Raw genomic sequence first — 25,293 nt, 5'->3', positions numbered from 1 at the left:
ACAGTGCCAAGCTGAACTTAACTAAGCTTGAGGTTTTGGACAGGATTCATTTCTGCTTGTGGTATAAGTATGCACCACCTTGATTATCATTTAAAAAAATATTGACAGCTTGCCTTCTCATACCAATGCCTAGTAACAAATTCCAAATGTTTTGTCACATTTCTTGTGAGCAATGCCATCTGCCAGAGGTGGCATTTCATGGCTGTTTACCCTGACTCCCTCCAAGAATTCATCTGCCACTATCTAATGCTGCCTGAATAAAGGGGATTAAGACTCTGATGCAACAGAGACTATTGATAATTTGGTATAATTGGGAAGAAATGAAGATAAATGAGGTTGAGGATGGAGAGGCAATTAGTTGAGCTGCCTGTACAGCTGTGTTCTCGGCCTAGCTCCCCTGGCCTTTTCTTTGGTGAGGTATGTGCAAATTAAACATAATGACAAATACACTCTTCCCAAAGCTCTTTAGTTTGGGAAGCTTGAAGATATGATTTTCACTTCTGAGATTCTACGCATATTGAGTTTAAAAAAAAGAAAAGAGAAAGTCATACTTGCTGTTGAGATTTTAAAGAGCCATGCACTCTGTAACAGCACGCCCATGGCACAGTATCTGCCGTTTCCAAGCACAGCTCTTCCTTGGGCAGTGGGGTACAGCACTGGGGCTCCTTTTGTGGGCTTGACCAAAAGGACGAAGGCTTCTGCCTCCCCCAGTGCCACGGAGAGCCTTGATTGTTCTACAACTCCAGACATCTTTGATAGGGATACTTGCTGTCTCACTCGGTAAATATCCTCTATGCACATAACTGGTCAAACAACCACCCCAGAGCATGACCCCCCTGAAATACAGATTCTTTAAAGTCCAGCCCCACATCTTGCAGCTGGACCTCCATTTTTGAAATTGTGCTAGCTTTTAAAAATACTGGGCAAAAAACCTTAAGTAAAATGTCTGCAATACACATTTTACTCCACAAAAGATCTTAGAAGTGATAGATTTTTAGTCGTAAATATAATATGAAGACAGCTACCCAGATATGAGCCTTATTTCTAAGCTATATTATTCAGGTGAGGCCAAGTAATCAAGCTTGAATACCTTGAAAGGTATTTAAATCCAAAGTGAACACGGTCAGACTACAAACCTCCAAATCAGAAAGCACAAATCTGCAGTCTGATTTGTAGTTCTTCTTTCAAATACATTGAGATACATTCATACATGTACACATAAAAATGTGCACATATATAGTTTGATGTAAACATACAAAAAAAATACATTTGCCACAAGAAATGCCACTGTATGTTTCACGTAAGATTTTAACATAGTCTTTCATAAATGCCAAATAATGTAAGATCCCTTTTAGAAAAAAACCCAATATTTACAGAGGCAGCTTTGGCTTACAGACATGCTTGCCTAACTACCCACCATATGCTAATTTTCTGCTTTCATATACAGGTGATTGTATCTAAATTAGGCCTTAGATGACAGACTTCATAAAATTGTATTTTTTTCCTGCATCCATATTGTCTTCAGCCATTTTAAAAAATTACTTTACGGATTACTTCAAAAACAGTTCTTGGATAAAGACAAAGCCTAGCTCCTATGCACAGAAAGGAGTTTGGTAAATTTTGGAAGAAAAATGTTGAATTATTATTCTTTTAAGACCTTTAATAGATTTATTTTGTAACATGAATTTTTGACACAGTTGCTTTGTATTGTAAAGTACAGTTCTTGTATATATTCTCAAAGCTGAAAACACCTGAATTTATCCCTTTTCAAACTCACAGAACTTCTGCAATTACAAAGTCTCCTCGTGTATTTTTTGCATATGCAAAACCTTTCTCAATCTCAACACTGCACTCTTCCCCACTACCTAGAGGTCAACCAAAATTTCAGTGTAGCTTTATCTAATGCATTTCTTCATTTTGGATGATATTTCTACAAAAGACAAAAAAAAAATAGTTCACTTTTTATGAGGCAAACATGGCAGAGAAAAAAAAAAGAATAGTTTATACTTAAGCTTAAATGGACCTTGTTTTGTCTAACTAAAGCTGAAAATTTGGCTGAGGTAACTGTTCCTTTATATAACAGAAGTTTTTAACATATAGTTCAGAAAAGTGACTTTTTTATTAGTCTGCAATATTCAAATTGCATATTTTACACCTCTAGTCTTTTACTGAAACCTCCTTCTCGTTAACATTGTAAATGAGCGAAATTATTCTCTGCCCATATTCTGGCTCAACATTTTATCAAAGTATTCCAAGTTAATCTTTAATCTTGTGACTGACCATGTACAGCGCACACATTAAGTCAGTCACACTGAGCAGAGCTTTGGCTTTCCGCTGGCAACGAACACCCACGGCCTGGCTGGAGAGACGGCAGCGGCTCCCTCCAGCTCCGCCCTGCCTTCTCACACCTGCACCACAGCTGTACACACTTCCCAACACTCACGTTGGCAGCCTCCATCTCCTGGGATCACGCAGGGTTGAGTGCTCTCAAACAACGCCAACATGCACGACTCCGTGGGTGCTCCTGACATGTTTCAGCACTGCTGCAGTCAACAATGCCCAGTCCAGCACTTGCCTTTACTTTGCATTTGAGAAAACCGTTGCAAGACTTGCCTGACCTCTTTACACCTCAGCGTGCCCCTTGTCCTTCACCCACAGCGATGCACTAGCTGCCGTATGAAGAACTGCTGGCTGAGGGACACGTGCTCTGGCCAGGCAGGAGGGACCAGGACAGGGGGGATTTTCAGAAGGGGCAGAATCCGCAAAAATCTGGACAGCGACTCACTTAAGCACAGGCAAAAGGAGAGAAAGGATCAAAACCATTCCCTAACTTCAACAGGTTACTGGACACAGAAAGCACGGCAATTTCAAGAATACTTCCATAACCTAAAAGGTAGCAAAAGGCATCTTCTGACTGAGCGAGCCAGAAAACAAAGGAAAGGCAGATGATAACACAGAAATAAACACATGAAAAATTTTACACTGGCACGAATAGGACAAAGATCTGAAAATGAAATATCCTGTTTTCCACGTTCACCTTGCTTTGTTTTCCCACTTCCACATTAAAACCTTCGTATAAGACCACCTTCTTTTTCCTCCATTCACACAGCCCTTCCTCAGAGGTAGATGGTAATTCTCTTTACATCAAACTCCCGTCCCCAAATCATAAAACATGACAGACTCATGATAACTGCAAGGGATGAAGTGAAGACATTTCAAGAAAATACATTGTGTTTTCATAAAATCCCTTCTCGTCGTTTTTCAAATGCCGCTGTGATTACAGCTGTATTACGAGGCTAAACACGAGTTCTGCTCTACCTCTTCTCAGTTCGGAAACTCAGACACAGCCAGTTTGAGTATAAATGTAAGTATTCAATAAACAACAGCCTTTTGACTGCTAGAGAGAGTTTTTTCCTTTATTTATTTGTACCCTACTTTTAAATGATTGCTCATTTTCCTATTCTATGATGGTACCTACAGCAGTATTATATAAGATTTCTAAAGGTAAAACAACAATATTATCACAAAGGTAACTGATTTCTCAAAAGTGAACCTGGAAAGCAAAAAGAAGTAACTGAAGCAGCATTTCAGCAATTAGTGTCTTACTAGTTGTTATCACAAATATTCATCTGCCGCACTTCAGGTAAGCTTTTTAAAAGGGGTGTTGGAATGGTTTATATCCGAAAAATGAAACCTAGGAAATAGCCGGCATGCTGTGGAAGGACCATCTAAAAACCGCAGAAAGTTCCTAACAGAAAAAATGTTTTTCTAAATAAATGCTACCCCAATCTATAAAGTTGACTTGAAAAGATGTAATTTGTGGCTTACTACAGTATTTCCATAAAAGAGCTAACACGCAGCTAAAACTGATGATCGAGGATAGTAGCCACAGATTTCAAGAGATTTTCAGAGCTCCCTGGTATATGCTGAGAACAACAACATCAAAAGGTTCCTCTCTCCAGCACTGCTGGTGTCAAGGTTAATGAGCTAAAACTTGTTAAATTGATATTACCAAACTAATGACTTTTTTATAGTATACTGCGTGGATTTTAACAGACAGGCTAATGTGGAATATTGCTAGTCTTAATTGAATTAGAAGATATTGCATGTATACAATTAAGATAACTAAAAATGGAGGAGCTGTGAGGCAACTGTCTATCCAGCCCGTGGTATTGCCACACACCTCATGAGCTGCCACACGCGTACTTCAAATTTCAAATTCAACCCCTGAATTCAGACCACATTCAACTGCAAACATACAGAGGAGAGGAAATACTAGCATCTGCAAAGGTAGTCTGGTGGCTATCAGTAACCCTTAAAAAAATCATTCCTCTTGACCCTCCTCAGCTCCCTCTTTACTGATTCACACTCTGAATCAGAAAAAGCCAGGTAAAAACTACCGAGCCTCAGCTCTTGATGACTGTGCAAAAGATATGCTCACCAGCAAGATGAAAGGAAATTGCCTTATTCCCAAACTGCTGGGACTCAGAGCCGTTCGACAGCTACAATCAACCACAGGAGAGTAAAACTAGACGCACTTTCTGCTGAGGAATCTTTTTCCACCACTATCCCTCCCCTCCTGGGGAGTGGGAACATACGGCTTTTTGCCAGTTGCAAAAACTGCTGCTGCACGCTGGAGGAGCTCCTATCTGCAGGGGATGCTCTAGATTACATGTGTTGGAATTGGACGATAATGAAAATACAAATTTTCTTGAAAAGTAAAGAAATCAGCCTCAATGGAAATTCCAGGACAAAACTGTAAAAAGTTACAGCAGAACAGATATTAGGAAGAAATTCTTGGCTGTGAGGGTGGTGAGACACTGGCACAGGTTGTCCAGAGAAGGTGTGGGTGCCCCCTCCCTGGCCGTGTTTAAGGCCAGGTTAGAGGAGACTTTGAGCACCCTGATCTGGTGGAAGGTGTCCCTGCCTGTGGCAGGGGGGTTGGAACTAGATGATCTTTAAGGTCCCTTCCAACCCAAACCATTCTATGATTCTATGATTTTATGATCTGCAACTTCACCTTTAAATTTGAAATTATTTAAATAGTATGAACATTACTTTAAAATATTTTTACATCAACCACACCATACGTTAAGACAGAGGGGAAATAAATGCCTGGAGTCTACAACCAAAATAGATGAACAAACAGCAGGGAAAAAAAAAGGGATATTTAATGAATCATATTTAAAGGGAAGGAGCTTATGAAAAATAAATGGCATTTGTAGATGATTAAATTTTGAAGGTGAGATGTTGTGTAACTGCACCAACCATTTATTTCGGTGCCATAACTGCATCTAATAAATAAAATAGGTTTTTTTAATCCAAACTGAAGATTCACTGCTATCTGATGACTTGGATTTTCCATTTATGTAGTACAGGGGCAGGGTTTGGGCTGTAATTATTCAAGGCAGTTTCAAAGAAAGAAGAGCTGTTAGTTAGTTGGATAGAAAATGAGTATCTGTGGCTAGCAATAGGACAATGCAAATATTTCTTCTACAGACAGAATCACAGAGTTTAAATTCAGAGGCTCATTAGAGATTATCCTCCTAAATAGAAGATACATACAAGTTTCATGCAAATGCCCTTCTGTATAGATAATATTTTTCTATTAAAGTTCAATCTCTCACTAACACAGAAGTGTTATTTAACATACAGTATATAACGATATATATTTGGTATTTATAAAAACTGAAATTCAAAATCTTACTCATGCTAGCTATTCTAGTGTTTTCTAAAGGAGTTTCCTCCCAGGATTTAGGATTTTACAGAGAACGGGAATAAAGTGGGATTCAACTTCTAAAAAATACCTATTTTGTCAAGATCAAGAACAATACAAGAGGTGGTACAAATGAGGGAGAATATTTCTCAAGGATGAAATCCCAAAATCCCCCTCACATCAAATTCTTAGAGACGGTCAATCAGAAAACAGATCCATACGAACCTGCAAGACACTTCTTCCTACTACCTTTCCAATTTCCATCTGAAATATGAGAAAATAAATCACAATTTAACTAACATTTAATGCCTTACAGGAAAAGGGGAGAATGCAGCCTCTCGTGTCCCATGACATTAGTAATTGAATGCACAGCTCTCCTACAGATACACTGCAAGTTTCACTAGTCCCAAAGTTTCACTTGTCTCCATCCTTACTGCCTGAGCACCACCTTGAAAAGAAGAATCTAGTCTCATTTTTATGTTGTACAAATGCAGAACAGATGCAAAACCCCCCAATTTTCTAGGTTTTAAATATCAATGCGTGTCTGATCTTAAAGGCAAGCTCAACATTTATGTCTTGTCTTGGTGATAAAGTTCATGAATATATAATGAGAGCGGAACAACTCTGCTACTGATTAAATGTCAAAAAAGGTTTTATTGTCAAATATACTGTAAATACAGAAGATATACAACAAAGAGCATTAATTGCAGATAGCTCTGTACACCTTAAAAAATGCACATGATCTAAACAGGAAATGTTGATTTTCAGTTTCAGCTATCAATTTAAATTTACCTTCAGAATGTACCTCCAGTCACCCGGCAATGACAGAGAGAACTATAAAATGGCCAAACTCAATCAAATGTTTCACATTCAAGGGCAGATGTTAGCACGTTAGAGTCTGTATCATAAGCATACACAGCAGAATTAACCAACCTATCCAAAACTCTGGATCTTTATTAGAATTTATCTAAACCTTTGTGAACATTTAAAAGGGTTATAACATGAAAATTTGGTCAGGACAGATGAAAGGCTGGAATAGCCACCCTCACCAATTCAGAATGGGGTTTGACTGCCTGTGTGGCTCTTCTGCTACAAATATTAAAAAAAAATAAAAATCTAAGGGCTATAGTAGACTGCAGGTGAACACAGGTCAGCAGTATCCTGCTTCCAGGAAATGTCAGGAGAATAAGAGTTTCACACGTTTATACGAGACAGCTGTATGTACAACTGGGAGAAAGTCTTTCTCCCTATCCTGTTCTACACTGCTGCCCTGAGCACTGGCATGGCCTTGACCGACGCACTGCGTCGGGCTGGGAACCGGCAGGATATGAATCACCTGGAGAGAGGCCAGAGGAGCGCAGTGAGAACTGACCAGGGACCTAGAAAATCATCAGTGTGAGGCACGTTCAAAAGAGCAGGCTTGTTTAATGTAGGGAAGGGAAGACAAATAGGAGACTAACAGTCTTCACGAGGTAAAAGACATGTTCAGTAATAAACGGGAATAAATCTGTTCTCCATACCCACAGTATACAGAAAAGAAGCAGCAAGGACAGGCTAACAAGGAAGACTTAGGTTAAACATTAGGAAAAATGGCCATAATTAGTAAGCCTACAAAATTTTTAAAATTAAGCTGACAACTATCAGTCAGACACGATGCTGGCAGAGTTCTTGCTTCATTGAGAGCGTGCACAAGAAAACAAGTCTGAAAGTTCTGTTTTCCTATGATCCTAAACACTGCAAACTGCCATACAGAGACCAGACCCCAAGGCAGTGCCAAACTGCAGGGCGAAACAGCCTGTCCTGAACTCACCCTGCCACCGCTAAACGACATCCGCTACCTGAACAAGATCTGTACGCTGCAACGTAATACACCACATCGCAGGGTACAGCCTGGAGTGCTTATCCACAGCACAGGATCATCGTCCTACGTTATGGTCTCTTCTTCAGCTACAAGAATGGTTCAGGTAAAGCCCTACCTGCTCCTCTCCAAGTAAAGGCACAGTTTGAGAAGATACTGCTCTTCTAAAACCATTAGGTGCCTGCTCACTGTGCCTCCCAAGATGAAACACGTATCTGCAACAACTAATACAAACTGGCCATCCTAAAACACATTAGTACTTACCAGATAACATCATATTGGTTACATTTCCAAGATAAACAAATTAAGATGGCATTTGAAACATGTACTAAAAATCCATGCATTTTCCCTTTAGATTATGGACAAATTAGTAGCTTCAATTATATGGTGCCAACAAGATTTTCTTCCCCATGACTAAATGGACAAAGTTTTGAAATTCTTCAGTGATCTTACTAATTTCAATTAAGCTTCTAAAAAATTAAGAATAAGAATTTCGTTTGATAAAAAGAATTTGCAGCCATGGAAATGAAAGATTTCTAACACACACCGGTGATAAAGGTACATTTACTCTTGGTCCAAGTCAACATTGCTGGTCTTTCACAGTTGTAACTAGAACGATCTGACAAACTGCTGCTCTTATATACAGTCAGGGGTTGTTTTTTTTTTTAAAGGAGCTAAAAACACAGACTACCCACCTGTATCTATTTTTAATTTGGTAATGACTGTACGTGCTAAAATTCTACCAAAATGTCACTCACAGCTTTGGATTCCATCTTTTTTTAAAACAGAACATGGAAGAGAAAGCATAACCTATTATGCAAAACTGCCAGGTGCTTACTTTTAAAATCACAGAAATAAATGCATAATCCTGATTTTCGTATGGATCAAAACTTTATTAAAGGAAAACAGAACTTGAACATAACTATTCAAGATAGCCAAGGTATTCTATAAAAAGCACTAAGGTTCTGATCTGTGTCTGTCCTGTTTACCCATATAGTCCCTACTCCAGAACTAAGGGATGCTTCTTACTTTGTGGGTGCAAGTAAAGGCAGAATTACTTGAGACCACTGTGACTTCTGTCTCATCAAATTCACAAATCAGCTAGACATTTAAACAGCACCAACTGTTGCAAGTAAAACTGCTATCGAATCTCAGCTGCAAAAGTGTCAGTTCAGGGCACCCTGCAAAAATCTAGTGCTGAATCCTTAACTAAACACTCACATTATTAAAATGTTTTTTGGATTAATGCTACTCTTTTGAGTGAGAAAATATTCTAAATGATCACACCACAAACATCTCTTACCTCTAACGTAAATTAACTGTACGTTAGGGGAGTTTTTAAAAAAATCTGATTAAAATTGTAATTCATGAGACTCCTGCTGTTGGCAGCTGTATCACCATCAATGACATCCTTTGGGGGACTCTCAGCATGTGGCTCGCATCAAAGGTAATATGCTAGTTTTCATCCTAACTTCTATATGCCTTAACAAGAAACAAGAATGTTCCAGACTTTAAAATGTAATTAAAACATTAAAGTACTTTTTATTGTTAAAATATCATTAATGTGAGATCGAAGTTGACTCACTAATATTAACAAAGGCAACCATCACTGATACTTGCTTTTCCTAACATACTGGAATTCTTTACGTACTGGATTCCTTACACCCTGACATACTGAAGCGGGGAACTAAAACACATTGGTGAAGCACGCTAATACACCATAGTGTTTAAACAAATATGTTGCTTTGTGAAAAATGATAGGCAGACAAGATGCTGCTGAAACAGAGTAGATACAAGGACCTCAAAAAAAAAAAAAAGTATTTGACATATGGTACTTTACTGTTCTTGTTCTTTGGTAGCACGGTGGAAAATCTGCAAGTCACTGAGCTGACACAAGTGTACTTCTCAGCATTTTTGGCATCCCTAATTGCCAGAGGTAATCTGACCACCAGCTGATGGTTCCTGCTCCCAGGACCACTTTTGCTTTTATCCGACAATGGTTTAACATAAAATACAAAATGCATTTCAGAGAGGTAGATCTGGACCACGCTTTTCTTTTTCGTTCCCTTTCCCACTAAGCACCAAAACCCGAAAGGCAGAGATGCCTGGAGCTGCCTTCTCACCCTACGCCTGCCTGCAGAGAGAGTACCTCTGCTTCCTAAAGGGCAGCACAGTACTCTTCCTACCGTGTCCTTCAGCAGTTGCAGAAGCCTACTAAAATGTCTAAACTGGAATGTTGTTTTCTTTTCAAGTTCAATGCATCTGATCTGTATTGGTCTTAATAAAAATTTACACCGAAAAGTCCTAATGTTGGCCCATTTCTGGCAAGTATTGCTCCCTACAGTGCTATGGCAGTTCCTGTGCCTCGCAGAGAACATGAGACCGCGTCTTAACGAGGGACACTTCTGAGCAACCTGCTTTCCTTCGGCAGGTTGATATTGATCACAAATATCTATTACTACTAACGAATGTGGAAATTATAACCAAGGAAAAAATGTAGCCTTGGCTCTACAGTGGCCAAAATGATTTATGACATCAAGAGCTGGTGAAGAAGACTAATACTCTGAAGGGACTGTGTGAGCCCAGCCTGCACTCACGTGTTCTGTGCCCACTCTTAATTACTTCATTTACGACTGTAAAAGTGTTTTAACAGACAAAATTAATTATTTTGAATAATCCTCCTGAAATATGATATGCATTTTAATTGTATGGACCCTGTCATTAATTAAAGTTCCCTACCTTTTGGTGCATTAATTCCAAGATTATATCGGTGACAAAGCAACAATTATAAGACTGTTTACTAAAATTAAAAATAAAGCTAAAAGGTTAATGTACTCTTGTGATACACTTAAAAGTAATGCTAAAATGTTTTCATTTCAGTTTTCGCTGGACAGTATTTTTCTACTCTTTAAAATCAATCTCTTTTGTTCAAGGAACACATTTCCTGTCAATAAAATGAAAAATGATATAGATTTAGGAGGATAGTGGTCTCAGCATAGCATCTCTCATATTATTATTCCAGTATCATCTGTTACAAAGTAAGACCAATTCCCACATCTAATTACAAACAGGATTTCAGAGTCATTAAACAAAATACATTTCCATTAGTGCTGCTGTAAGAAGATAGGGGAAAAAATGAAGATTAGTTCATGCTGCACCTCTCTTTTCCAAGCTTTGAAGATTTAGACCTCTGCACTCTGAGACTATATATTTGTAAAGGATCTGAAAGGTGACAGACACGTGAAAGCTCTCAATTCTACGCAGTTTAGCCATACCATTTGCATTTTGTCATTAGTTTATCTTTTGCTGCACTTAGTTCTGATAGTAGATATGGCAAGAATCTAGAGAGGTTGTTTATGATTACGCTGTGTGCACCCCGAGGCATTTTATTTGGCATTAGGAAGGGTTTTTTTAATATCTATGAATCTTGATTTTCTATATTAAATTTGTTCCAGAAAAAGTTAGAAATCATTGTAAGGCATTCCGTCTTTATGAAAAAAAATGTGTTTTATGCTCTGGAAAAAAGGAACAGCAGTTCTTTGACTTCAAATAAGATAACAGCCAAAATACACTGAGGAAGTAGATCGTGTGAGATGTTTAAGTGTTCAAATGTAAACTTACAAGTATATATATTCTCCATTCATAAACATTTAGCAGCATCTAATTATAATGAATCCATTTAAAATATACCCTTGAGAATTACTCACTCAAAAAGCGTGCACACAAACCAGAGCTTAGAGATTTAATAAGACCTTTTCTAAAAAGAAGTCTACATAAGATAATACCTAAATTTGCTTGATTTTTAAAATAGTTTAATTAGCTTATGATGTTACATAAACATCAATTCATTTCATCATGTTTAAGATAAGCATCAAAAATCTGAAACAGAAATTCCTCTCAGAGAAAAATACACCCCAAAGTTACAGAGAAAAGCACACAGAATTTCATTTTCAGAAGTTATTCGAAGTTCTATTTTCTTTATTAGTTTTGAAACTACAGCCAGAGCTACTTCATATTTCTCAGCTGGGTGTCAGTCAATCCAAATATGTAAATATTAGCTGATGAATCAACATTTATGTGTGAATCATATACATTTACTATAAAGTACTTACGTTCATATTTAAATGAAGAAGAATACTCTCAAAAAGACAGTTAAAGTACTCACGTGCATTCACTAGGTAACTGCTTAAGGATCTATCTAAAATGAGACCTTAAAATAGTTTGCAGATAAACAAATTCACTTTTGCACTCCACTGAAACTGTGGTTCACTAAAGCATCTTAAAATTCTTGGTACTAAATCCTGCCCACTGGTGGGGTAACACAGCAGGAACTATCCACTGACACTCACTTGCCAAAAAAAAAACCCCATTTGCCAAAGAAAGAGATATGTGCATCTTGTTTCCAAGCTTCACACACGGAGACCAGGTTCTTGGGATAATTGGAGGGCCCATGAAAGCCATCACCATCAGGAAGAAACAGAAGAGAATATAGAAGAATACAAACAAGGTGCAACCGAACCAAACAAACAGCTTATCACTTCCTGGCTAATGTTTGAGGAGCTGTATCTTAAAAAAGAAAACAGCACATCAACCTTTTCCTCCAGAATTATCAGTTGCTGGCTCCAGGAAGGCCCCACTTACATTATCTGCAGGGAATCCATTACTCTATCATTCAGCAACCACGGACATTTTCTGACAAGCAGCAATGCGTAAAGCTTTTTAAAGCCTCAGTGTTAAGTGAACGTTTTAGTTCCTTCACTCCATTTGCACTGAAAAAGCAAACTTACAACTTCTTAGATATCACTTGCAAGTGGGTTCAAGAACCTTCCAAGAAACCACACCTCCAACCCTATATATGGAAGCACGTCCTGAAAACCACCAAGTTGCATCACTACGTGAATCTTTAAGTATTATGGCCTTGGGATCTACACTCTTATGCAGAGCTTGTTCTCACAGCCAGTCACCTATGGGGCCATACATGCCTTCATTACCTAGAGGAGCCTCATTCATACATCAGACTTCAGCATGCTGCTCCCTTGCCTGCACGCTGAGTTAGCTCTGAAGAAGCGTTGCCCAGGGGCCTAAACAGGAGCCATGAAGCACCCCGAACTCACTTCTGATCTCCAGGAGATCTTTTAAGATGGGACCTGCAGCCTGGTCCCATCGGCCGTGTAATATGTGCCACACCACAAGCCATACTCACAGTACATCACCTGCGTACTTGAGGAAAAAAAGCACATCAAAAACGTCATCCTCTTTCCTATCTATCCTGGTGTGCAATCTATTTGTGTTTGATGGCCATGGACCAGCAGCTCACCTCCCTTCACCACACAGCAAACAGGGAGATCCACTGAGCCACTACGTGCTCAACCTCCAGCATGAAAAGCAAGTATCTTCACACCCACCAAGACCAACGCAGGCACACGTCTGAAGAAATAGCACAGATGTGTCAATTTTTTAGGATGAAACGTTTTAAAATATCTACTAGGGCTGGAGTCAAACAAGCCTAGTTTTTGGATGAGATGGCACAGAAAACAAAACATGTTAAATTCTCTCTTATTTCAAGACTTTATATACTCCTCCTGGCAAAAGGACAATTAAATAAAATTAAATGTATGCTTCACTAGCTTTTCAACTGATTCTAAAAATATTAATAGTAGTTTTGACTGGTTATATTTTTAAAATGGCATGAATGTTTTGTGTTCTTTAAATAAAATTGTCATCTTTGAAACAATAACCCTCTGCTCATGTAACACAAAAATACTTGCTTTAACAACAGGAAAAATGACTTCATGAAGTCTGCACGGCACTCAAGGATTAAAAAAAACTGTTCTCTGGTCTTGTCAATTTACTCTCACAATAAAATAACAGCCTCGGCATCCTGCTTTTTAGAATAAAAGACCTACCTCTTTTGACTTTTCAAGCACTTGAAAATTTTAAAAGAGAAAAACTAAAAAATGCTGACCGTGTAATAGCTGGGTATTCATGGTGGGTGGAGAACATGAAAGGTTACAATATGGATCTGTGCCTACGCATTTCTTTTCAACTTGAGCAGCATCCTCCTGCTTCTGCTAACTCGGCAATCATACAGCTGACAGATTTCTGGGTTTTCTAAATAATGCATGGGATTTTCTTTTAACATGTCAGTGCAAAAGTATCAATTCTGCCCCTGTGTCGTTTGTGATGCTGATTTTCCTTGACAGCATTCCATTAAACCAATGAGTTTTTTCCCTCCTGATGGTTCCTTAAATATTCCACTGAGTGATGTATTTGTGGTTTTTTAAACAGATTGTGAAGGATGTTTGCATTTATGAGAAAACTGTATGGCAGGTACTGAAGGAAAAAAAGGATAAAAAGATAACACTTTTTTTTTTTCTCCCTATGAAGAGCTTTTTCTCTGATCCTCACATGCCACAAGCCAGGGTGTTTTTCCTTTCTTTTCTGCCTAACTTAGCTCCTTGTCTGGAAATTAGGCAACAAGACTCTACATACAGAATAACATTTTGACTTCCTAAGGAAACACCACTGAAACACTTAGTACTGTTTGATATCTCTCTTGGGAAAGCAAAACACATTTATTAAATCATGCATGCTAACTCCAAAAGCCACCAGAAGGAAATAACTGCTTTATTCTTTGCACTGAGGTTTTGAACAAACAGGTACTGTCACGGATTGCTGTGCACTGATCCCTCCTTGCTTACGCAGCCGTGTAACGCAGCATCCTTAAAGGATGCACAGGTAATATCACCAATACTGTAGTTTGCAATCTATCCTTCATGTTCCAGTTCTATCACATACTTGTACAAACTACCTGCTGCCATGCTATTAAATAAAAAAAGCTCCGATTTCAAATAAGTTTCAAATTTCCCTAGGCAATTATATGCTAATTTCCAGAATACACTTCACCTAATATTAGTATTGCATGATGATGGAACAGATGATCTTTATAAACACTTTTGTGCAACCAGAGAGGTTTTGTTTTGTTTATCTTATTTCTACAGAACAAGAAAATTGATTACGTGGCTGGGCTTTGAGAGATCTGCACACGCATCCAGCATACCTGGCTTCAGCTGCCAGCTTCAAACTCTTGATCTTACTTATTTTCCAAAGTGGAATATGAAAGGCCACATCGCTCCTGGCACGTATCATCAGTCACGCTTTACAGCATGACTTGCCTTAGCTATGGCAACCCTCTGGACTCAAGGCAATCCTCAGATGGATGCAGAGTGCCACCAACAAACCTTCTCATCTCCAAGGACTCACATGGAGTAGCCAAAGGAGGAACAGGATTATGAAAGACTTATGGCCACTGTGAATTTGAGATTTCAGAGGGATGTAATATCTCCCACTTCCAGAGAGTATGTCCCAAACTATGTACTCCTCTAAATTCAACCTTCTTTCCTAGATCCTACAAGGAGATGGAGACAGACACTAAGCCACAAGGAACAGCTAGCACAGATCGGCTGGACTGTGGCGCCAGAGAACTTGTAGTACCAGATTAAATATGAGATTTTCAACTGAGAAGTTTGCTTCAACACTTCATATGATGAGTAGGAAGGTGCAAAAAAATCTCTCTCTTCTGCAGAGAGAGTGGAAGGAGGACATTAATGTTCAAATGTATAACAACATTCTTCACAGCACTGTGAACTAATACATTACTTCAATTAAAAAAATACATGCAATTTTTCTTTTTGGTACCTTTTTTACCCCACAGTTTCAGTATTGTCTCTTGCAGCATTTTTTTAAACATGTAGAATATTCCAGTACTAAACGCTACCATTACTGAGATTATTGTAATATCACAAAAAGGAGGTAGGTAGGACCTGATGGCAAAAACCTGCCAGCTGGACTAGAAGCAGGAAAAGAAGCGGCGCATTTACTCCCCACTTCCTTAGACACACTTGTAAGATTCAATTCCACACCTGTGGAACAATATAATATAATATCTGAGGAATTACAGTCAGTGATCCTGAGAGTGAGAGTTCAGATTTTAAATTGATAGCATGTATTCTGGCTTCAGATACAGAAATTCTTGAAAAATTTCGATCATCATAGGTGCACACACACAGAGAAACAAACTACAGAAGTGACATTCTAGGCATTACTAAAGAAGCAAATCCAAAATTATTTCATATTGACTTCAGGAGACAGAGATGGGGATTGCAATGAATATGACAAGACATCCTCACCACTTCTTTATTATACCAATAGCCTGTATATAATGACACACTTCCAAAAAACCTGGCAATAAAGATTCAGGAATTAATATTGATCAATTACATTTTTAATTCAAAAAAAAAAAAAAAAACCAACAGCAAAAAAGACTATTCCACTCATCTATCAGTCTATGGAACGAGGAGGAAGGCACACATCCTAATGTGAAATACCTAGTGGTGCTCTATCTTACGCTCATCCAAGGAAGTCAACCTGTAACACTGAGGTAAAAAGCCAATCTCTATAGTTGTTTTTTTTAAGTAAAACTGCAACCCTTCAAAGTCTTTGTTACAGTAAAAAGAAAATCAAAGGAAGCAAAAGGTCCTCTGCTCTGTATAACTATATTTCTGATTTGACAGCTACAATTATAATCATTCCGACATCTATTTCCCACAAACTCTCCACAGCCATAACCTTTAGTGATTAATTATAAAGTTCCAGGAGCAATAGTACACAGACTAATTTCCTAAAACAATAAAAGACAGAATTTCTCATTTGGAGCTAAATGAAACACGAACAGGTTGTTATTCATGCTGAAATCTAGATGCAGAGTCATGTTGCAGCCATTACAGAAGCTATTAAACACAACCTCAAATCAAAGAAACTGTAGGTCTCTCTCCTAAAATAAAATGTTTTTCTCGCTTATGAGGCTTCTGACTCCTTTGCTCTGTTTCTTTTTACCTCTTCTTAGTAAAAAAAATTTCAAAATTCAATTTTCTTTCTCATTTCGCATCCCCATTTTGTTTTTAATAGTCATTTAAACTGTAAGAGTCTAGAGCAAAACAAACATTTGGTAAAGGTTTCACACACACAAGATTATCATGGTGTTCTCTCCACAGTGAATCAAAGTTACAAAATGTATATCAGCTTCTAAACAAAATGCCCACTGTCTTCATGCCCTACACCTCAGTCTCCAATGAGTTTTCTATAGTGAATATTTGATAATTCCTCAATTATTTTGTACAGTGAAATGTATAATTAAGTTTTACATTCATTTCATTTTGGTTTTCCTTTTTGACATTTTTGACACATCCTGCTGTACCTGCTTAATGTAAATCTTTAAAAAATAATCCTCCAATAAAGAGAGAAGCCATGCATTACAAAAATGACCCTAATGCTGGCATTGCAGATACTAAAAAGAGGGGAAATGGTGATTTTTAATATGATTAGTTGTAGTTCTTTTTGTTAAGGACTTATTTCTCTGTCTGCAAGCAACTTTGGCACTTGATCCAGCAAATTTTACTGAATTAGGCAATGAAAAGGGGAAAGAATTGAGAAAAGATCTTTACGTAACTGACACTATATCCTTAATCCTTGGACCCCACTGTAACTTCAGCTAAAGTCAGTGGGAATTTTTCCAAATATTTAAGTTGGTACTGAGTCACTTGTAGAACTCATTGAATCACAGAGAACTTTCATTTAATATGCATACTCTTGACATACTGTCGAAAGGCTGGTATGATAGTCCCCCATAAAACTTGTCAATGAGGTACCTAAAATACTAATATTAACGTGCTGTAGATTCTCCCCATAGGAAGCATACAGATTTTGCCGTATCAGGTAACACACCAAACCATGAACATTCAAATTAGCAAGCTTTTGTACAGCAGCTTTTACAAACCCTAATACAAACCCTACATCTTTTCTGTATGAAGCTTTCTTGCTTTTCTGCAGGAATTCTATCTTCAGTCATATTTCTCAGCATTCAGTGAAACTTCATAATTCATTTTGAACTATATACAGCCTACAAGAGTTACACAAACTAAATATGCTTTTTCAGTGCTTTTTTTTTCCTGAATTCAATATGCACTAATTGATTAAGGTCTGAGAGGTGAATAAGAAATACATATCCTACAGAATAGAAAGCTGGGGAAGGGTTTAATGCATGAATTAGAAGCCAGATTTCTTCAATACAGATGAGTACACAAAATTAGCAAAAGGCAATACCACTTTTGGAAAGACTGCTTTGTGCATAATTTGTCATGAATTCAAAGTTATTCCTTTAGAAAATGAGTCTAAGACCTCCCAGCTGCTGCTTTATTGGTCTAATAAATTACCATTTTGATGGTACAATGCATATACACTATACATCATCCAAGCAAGCAAACTGTTAGAGCAGCTTCGCCTTCAGAGACGCATATGTGACTTCAGAGACACGTGAATGCTGATGGGAGATCTGAATGCAATGGGAGATCAGACAATGCCTCTGTTCTTGAATTGATAATGAAAACAAAGGATGCATAAGTTTCCTAAACGGTAAGAGTGTATTGTAGTTTGGTTTGTGTCAAAAAAAGTGAGTCCAAGTGAACCTGCCCTTATTGTAACAGGTATCTAGCAGCTTCCTGAGACAAAATGGATCTATCTTATGCTAGGTTCTCTGCAATATCCAAGTAAAAATCTCTTCTATCCACCTGAAAAGAGCATTAGAATACACAAAGGAAACACCCTCTTCAAAGGACCCATTTCTGACTTAAACTTTGAACCCTCCTCTTGTGGAGCTGGGACTCGGGGAGCTTCATTCAAGTTGATACTAATGCTTATAGCATTATAGACTGAACATGTGTTCAGTGTCAGTGCCTTCTACCCAAGGTTATTCCAGCCAGGTAGGCCATAACAAACGTTTGTCATGACTCTCCTTCACAGCTGTGGTTTGCAAATATCCGTTCAAGGAAAGAACAAAATGCAGAAAAGCCAGAAAGTTGGTGATTTAGCGTTCCCTACCTTACCTTTCTCCAGTGAACTGTGGAACTCATAATATGAGTTCCAACAACCTGATGTTCTGGAAACTTTCCATCATTTACAGGAAAAATCTAGACTCACTGTATTATTGCCAACAGAGAAGTCTTTTGTTATGACAAATATATTTAGGGACCAGTTTAAAATATCTTTATTTTACCATAATGAAAACAATCCTTCACCAATATTTTTTAAAAAATTAGCGAAGGTGGCTGTTAGGAGGAAAACTGGAGGAATGGGTGCAGTAGTTTTGATTTGACACTGGCAGAGCAAAGCTTACAAAATAAAAGAGCACAAGAATTTGAGGTAGATTTTTGATTTTGTTTCCCATGCACAAAACCAGGTGTTAAGAGCTCCCCTCCAGCTCACATGCACGGCATTACTTACCTGCATTAGAATTGAGCTCTTCATTTTCTGATTCTGTTCCATTTTGACTCCCACTTCCATGAAGGCTATTCATTGCCATAAGTTTCATTTTCTGTAACTTCATAGCCTCTGCCATGGCAGCCGCTGTCAGACCTGGAAAAATATAAATAAATTTAAAAAATGCAATATCATAACATACAATGCAGCACCGAAAAATATGAAGAACAAAAGAATTCCTTTCAGTGAGAAGTCACATAAATTCAATACACATTCTTAGTCCAGTTATGTAATGTTATTCTGAACACTATCTTTATTTTAAAATCGAGTTATTTCAGTACACCGTTCTAAGGTTTTTTTAATTCTTTCATATTTCTTCCTTTTTTACATGTACAGCATAAAGAAATATTTATTTAATGGCATCCCTTTTGATTATACTTTTAAATATAATTTCCTGTCACTTTGATCATTTTGTCACTTTGATCACTTTCTGCTTGACTTATTTACCTGCAACAACATTTCCAAGTACACTAGTAGGATACAGTATTCCTTAATTTCAATTTAACATGGAACAATCAATGCTGGACTATCAGATTATATATCCAAATATTATTTTGTCTTTTTCTGAAGTCTGTTGGTTTGGATTAATATTATTGCTACTGGAAATGTTAGAAAAGTACAATATGGGTAATTACAAACTCGATCCCACCTTTAACAGACCATTAAGACCAGCACAAATCTACAGAATTAAGGGGGTTAGAGGTAGAAGATTTTCAAGTGACTAAAAAACAATTAATTTCCAATAGTAAAAGAGAAGTTGAGTAGTATCAGGCTACAGGTTACCATGATTACCATATTTTTTTTATTATTATTTAGACTCCCAATATCTTTTTTCATAAGAGCAAACTTTTAAAGTTTTATCATTTTGACTAAGTCAGTAAGATCAGATTTTCTTCCAGACGGTATCAAATTACTTTTACTCTGGGCAAGATGTATCTGAAAATCTCTTATCTGAAGTTCATTTATCTTGCAGGAAAATATAGGGGATAAGGCCATGTAACCAAAAAGATCTCTACAGGTATAATTGTTTATTCATTCAGTTACAGATTACGTGGTTTTACTGTCCTCCTCCCCGTAGAGTACGACTTGCTTTTGTCATTTGCTAAAAAACAAGCTAAATGCTTCACCTCAGCTCTCTTGTAATTGACTGGGCAATAGATCCACAAAAATCACTGAACTGCTTTACCAAAAACCCCATGATTTTTTGTTAGTGGTGCATGTTGTATCAACCCACAAAGATATCACACATCAAAACAGAATTAAACAATCTGCTGTTTCTGCACAGTACTGCTTACTGAGAGATTAGATACCGATTAAAGTGAACTAATAATTTTCATATCCTATACTGCCACACATCCATAAATTAAAATACCATCTTTTAAAAGCTGCTATGAATTTGACACTTAGATTAGCTCTGCTGCTCCTATAATAGGCTTCACAAAAGTTCTCATTATTTTAATATGACTTAAGTAAGCAAGCAATCAATAGACTCCAACTGCATGGAGGAGGGACATGTATTATCACATATGGATACAGCAATCTGGCTAACTTCAGTGAAGATATCCCTGATTAACATCAGTAAGCTGGAGATGACATGTAAGGAGATGGGAGTGACACAAGCCCTCTCCTCTCCAGCCCATCTGTCCTCGTCATTCTGTCTTGCCTAAGAGCTTCTCAACATTCACAAAACCAAACTGCAGTTACACACTCCTGTATTCTCAAAGCACTGATGCCAGATCTAACAAATATTACCTACACTAATTGGGCACTTGTTTTACTGTTTTGTCATTGATACATAAAAACCCTATTAATTTCATTATTATTAATTATTAATTACACTAGTGTATACTATACACTAAATACAAACATATAAAAGTCCAGAAAACATCATCAACGATCTTGTCTTTTAGGTCATTTAATGCAGTCCTCACTTCATACAGATCACTATACCATAACAGCACTCACTTTTTATTTAAAAATAATTTTTTTTCTAACATCCTTTAAAGTACTTTTGCAAATACTACAGGTTTTTTATCAAGCAGATATAAAATCCTGATGTTTAAACTCCTGTTTTTACAAACTCTCTGGCTGACCTCACTCACACCTAATCCATCGAAGAATACATCTTCAGTGATAAGACTGTTCACGTGCTTTCTGGAGAAGATGAAATAGTCTCCAAACTTTCCCACTTTTTTCCTAGGGAAAGGAAGTGGGATTGCTCTTTGAGGGAATTTCACATTATTTTCAGGAAGTTTTTAAAAAAAAAAAAAAAAAAAAAGCACCAGCACAAGTCTTCTGGGGAATTTACTGGTTTTAAGATTTCCGGGAGCCTGCGTGATTTGCCTGCCTACCTGCACATCTGCACTTCCCTCCTTATCCCAACCAATTCCACATTTTGAGGTACAGCCCTCACTAAAGCATTTTCAGAACTCGTACACACTCACAGCCTGCTCTTTTCACTTTACACCTCTAAACCATTTGCAAAGAACGCACATTCATTCTAAAGGTTACAAAAAATACAGAGTCTGAACATGGAGTGTTTTATGATAACATTTTGTCATTTCTACGTACCCAAATACATATGGATGAACCAATATCCCAGTAAATCTTTTCAACTGGGTCAGTATTTCTATAGGTTCTTGATACTGTAAGTCATAAAACCTTACTTAGTTTAAATACACAAAGAAACTATCGATAAGGAGATAAACAGGGAATGGGAAGTGAATTCAGACCTTTAGTAAAATGTTCAGAGAAAAGATAAGAGAAAAAATTATCCAGGACACTGTATATTAAAAAAAAAAAAACAACAAAAAAACCACCCCAACCAACACCCACCAAACCCAGAAACTTCTACTGAACAGCTGTATCAGAAGCATAACAAAGGCAGAAAGGGTATGAAGGAACAAACAGAAAAGAATAAACACAGTCCCAAAGTCACCACGATGCTGCCTGCAGAAATTAAAGGTAATTATTGTCAGGCCTTTTTGAGCTCCCTAACCAGCCACAGCTGCCATAAGGACAGCAGCCAAAACAGTGATGTATCAGAAATCTATGCTGTGCCATCTGCCACACCAAAGTCACTCTACTTCAGCACTAGAAGTTTAAAGAGTAAAGCAGAGTCCTAACGCAGAAAGCACTACAGCCTGAAGATCCTGAGCATAAACTTGAGGCAGACATGGCCAACCTCTAAGCTCAGTATCAGCAAAGTCTTTATACTTTCATTCATTTATTCCCCAGTCTCTATAATTTCTTACTTGAACTGTGATAGCAGTAAAAGCCCCAGAATCTGACTGTATGAGGCACTTAAGAAACAGTGTACTAATTCTTTAGTATTTCTGAAAGCTAATAAAACTGGGCTTAAAGCAAATGGTCTCAGCAGTAAGGGTGTGCTACCGATTGAAATGATGGAAGAAAACACACAGCAAATCACCCATCGGCATAATCTTCAATTAAGGGTACTGCCACAGCTAACGTTACTGAAGCTACTATTTAATTTAACTATTAATAAAACTCCTTTCTAAACTGACTCGGCTCCAGCTAGCTGTGGCAAAGAGTGCTATTCTTCAACTGACTTATCTAAAGATCTACAAAGATCTGAAGAATCATTTCCATCCTCTCAAATGAATCATTATCAGCAGCATTTCACTTAGAGTACCTCACTTTGAAAAACATGCTTGAAAACTGCTGTAACATATACATCTATCCCTCCACTTTCACCTTAAAAAAAAAAAAGATCACTAGGAAAACCAACGTGCTGGATTACGTACTTCAAAGCTTCTGATTTTTTCTCTCCATTTACACTTTAAATTTCCCTTCCTTCAGTTATCTTCTGCCAGCTGTGATCCATCACTAAACAGCCAGGAAATAAACTATGTACCACTTATTATCAAACAGTACAACCTTTACAATACTAACAACAACAGCAGCATGAGTCTCGTCACAGTTGCAACAATTTGTTTTCAGAACTGCTCGCAAGCACGTGGCCGCTGGAGCTAGTCCTGCCTTGGCTGACAGACAGCAGCTCCTCCAAGAGCTGGTCGGGATCTTTACGAGACACACCAGTGCTAATGCAGAACTCTCAGAGCCGTGTTCTGGGTCAGCTCTCTGTGTATGAATCCTGATTACAGCTGCGTAACAGATTGGACGGTGTGCGCTCAGGTACAACTGCACCGTGCATATGGCACAACAACCAACTGCCATCAGTAATCTTCAGGCTGTAGTTTCGGTTTTGTCAGGACACTGTGTACTCTCCCTTCAACAAGTCTGTGTAACTCTGCTTTACAACACACGAATTTAGCCCTGCAATAACCCTTCAAGGACTCACCAACCGGCACACTTTATGCTCAGGTTGCACTGAAGTAAAATTCTGTGATTGTATTCTGAGTCACAGTTAAAACATACCTAAGCACCAAACAGTTTCAGATTAAGGTTTTTGATCCAAATTAGGACCATGCTCATCTTACTCAACATGGCATGCCACATCGCTCTGGGAAAGACCTGCTGCTTGTGGGGTGCTGGAGATGGAACAGACCTGAATGTACTGTGAGGCTTGGCTGCTCCCGTGAGGGCAGGACCCACCGAACACGTCCTCTGCTCCGCAAGCCAAGGTACCTGTAGTACTTGAGAGGGTGTGAAGACCAGAGAGGTTTCTCCAACCCTTGTCTGCATCCTATTAAAGTTGGTGGTTAATTGTTTACACAAATATCCCCTACACAGACAAAAAGACTACTGAAGAGTATTCCCCTGTGAAGCCTCAGGAATTATTTAAACAAAAAAAAAGCATTTTTACTTCACGGCCCAAAGATCGCAACTCCAAGGTACCATTTGTGGTGTATCCCCCTCAGGGCCAGTATCCCATCACAGAGCAGTGCTGAACCCACCCAATTCCCTGAGCACCAAGCAACAAGGGGACAGTGTCCCCTGCCTCCAGCAAACATGACAATTTACTGATTAGCAAACACCTTCCTGGAGACATAAGAAACCAGAACTCCACCACGTTCCCGCACTGAGGTACCCAGGGTGTCTTGCACGCAAGTGAATCTTCCATGTTTAACTAATGTCTGGCCATTGAAAATTGGGTTTTGATGGTGAACACAAGGACCCTGAGCATTTTAAAGGTGACCCTGAGTATCTGCTAATCTTGTACTCTAGTTATAGCTATTTTTTTCAGTTCCCTAATTAGTTAGACTGTGCCCCTCCTTCATATTAGTTTGAAAGCTCTTCTGTCAAAACTGTGAACAAGTAAATTAACTAAAGGAGAACTATGAGTAATCAAATCTTGAGGTTTGCAATTAATTAAATGAAACGGTGAGTCAGTGAACTGAAGAATGGTCTTATATTAAAACAAAACATTTAATTAAATTAACAGTCAACACATTGCAATTAATAATATTCAAAAGGAAAAATGAAAATCAGCTTAGCCTTGCCGTATTATTTCAGTCTAACAGTCAAGCATTGTACATCGGCTTGTTTGTTATTTGCATTCAAAGCTGCTACGGGTCAAGTATGATGTGCTAAAACAGGAATAATGAAACATCTGGTAGTATGAAATGTTAATATGAGATACCATATTGCAAACAGTGCAAACAATTCTGAAACATCCAATAAATTAGGCCTTGGAAGACTGAAAAGGATATGCTTTCTTTCCCATTTTCTTCAATAAGGAAATGAATAAAAATAAATACATATAACGTACTTCACGTTTTCAGAACGCCTGCAAGAGTTTACTAATTAATTTAAGCACTCACATTAGAAAGTGGAGGCTTCTCTGTAGCTGAAATGAATCATCTGTGTTTAGTGATAAACAGGTAGGCAAAACCCAGCTACTAACACGAAGGACACTGAAACCAAATCCTTGAAAAAGAACATTAAAATGACCAAAGTGTTAGAGCAGTTTAGAGACAGGTCCAAGCACATAAGTCTGCTTATTGCAGATTTTCTTTCATTTCTGTGAACTGACTCAACTAGAAACTATAGGAAAGTTTTAGCTCTAGTGCATGTTCTGTTTTCAAAGGCTGTTCAAAGATATCCTGGCTACCACTTCGGATAGGTCATAATCATCCATCAACGTGAAACATTTGAGAGACTGTAAGGAGAGAGCTTAGTGAGTAATTGGCCACTGCAGGCAGAGGATGGGATTTCAGTGTAAGCGCCGTAGCGCAAAGCTTTATCTTGGCCTAAGTTGTGCGTGTATTCACCCCAGGCCCTGGGAGAACACTTTGGAGCCCAGACTGAACTCCATGCTACATCCATTTGACATTGCCAAGCTGAAGTGTAGCCAATAGCCAAGAAATGTATTACAACAGTTGAGTTTCTTTCATCTGTTCTGATACCTGAAGCCAGTCGT

At 38.1% G+C, this 25,293-nt stretch overlaps 1 protein-coding gene across 2 annotated transcripts in view; it reads right to left on the bottom strand.

Moving 5' to 3' along the window:
- DACH2 (dachshund family transcription factor 2) overlaps window positions 1-25,293 on the bottom strand; it is a 289,154-nt gene that overhangs the window by 77,595 nt on the left and 186,266 nt on the right. For both annotated transcript variants that reach the window (XM_068411860.1, XM_068411861.1), the window contains exon 3: window positions 18,912-19,043. In XM_068411860.1, the coding sequence (XP_068267961.1) occupies window positions 18,912-19,043 (132 nt within the window). The remainder of the gene's footprint in view (window positions 1-18,911; window positions 19,044-25,293) is intronic.

This window comes from Nyctibius grandis, chromosome 13 (genome assembly GCF_013368605.1).
Source record: "Nyctibius grandis isolate bNycGra1 chromosome 13, bNycGra1.pri, whole genome shotgun sequence".
In the NCBI taxonomy this organism is placed as follows: Eukaryota; Metazoa; Chordata; class Aves; order Nyctibiiformes; family Nyctibiidae; genus Nyctibius; species Nyctibius grandis.
The sequence above is the reverse complement of the archived record's forward strand: the minus strand, read 5'-3'. Positions and strand labels throughout refer to the sequence as shown.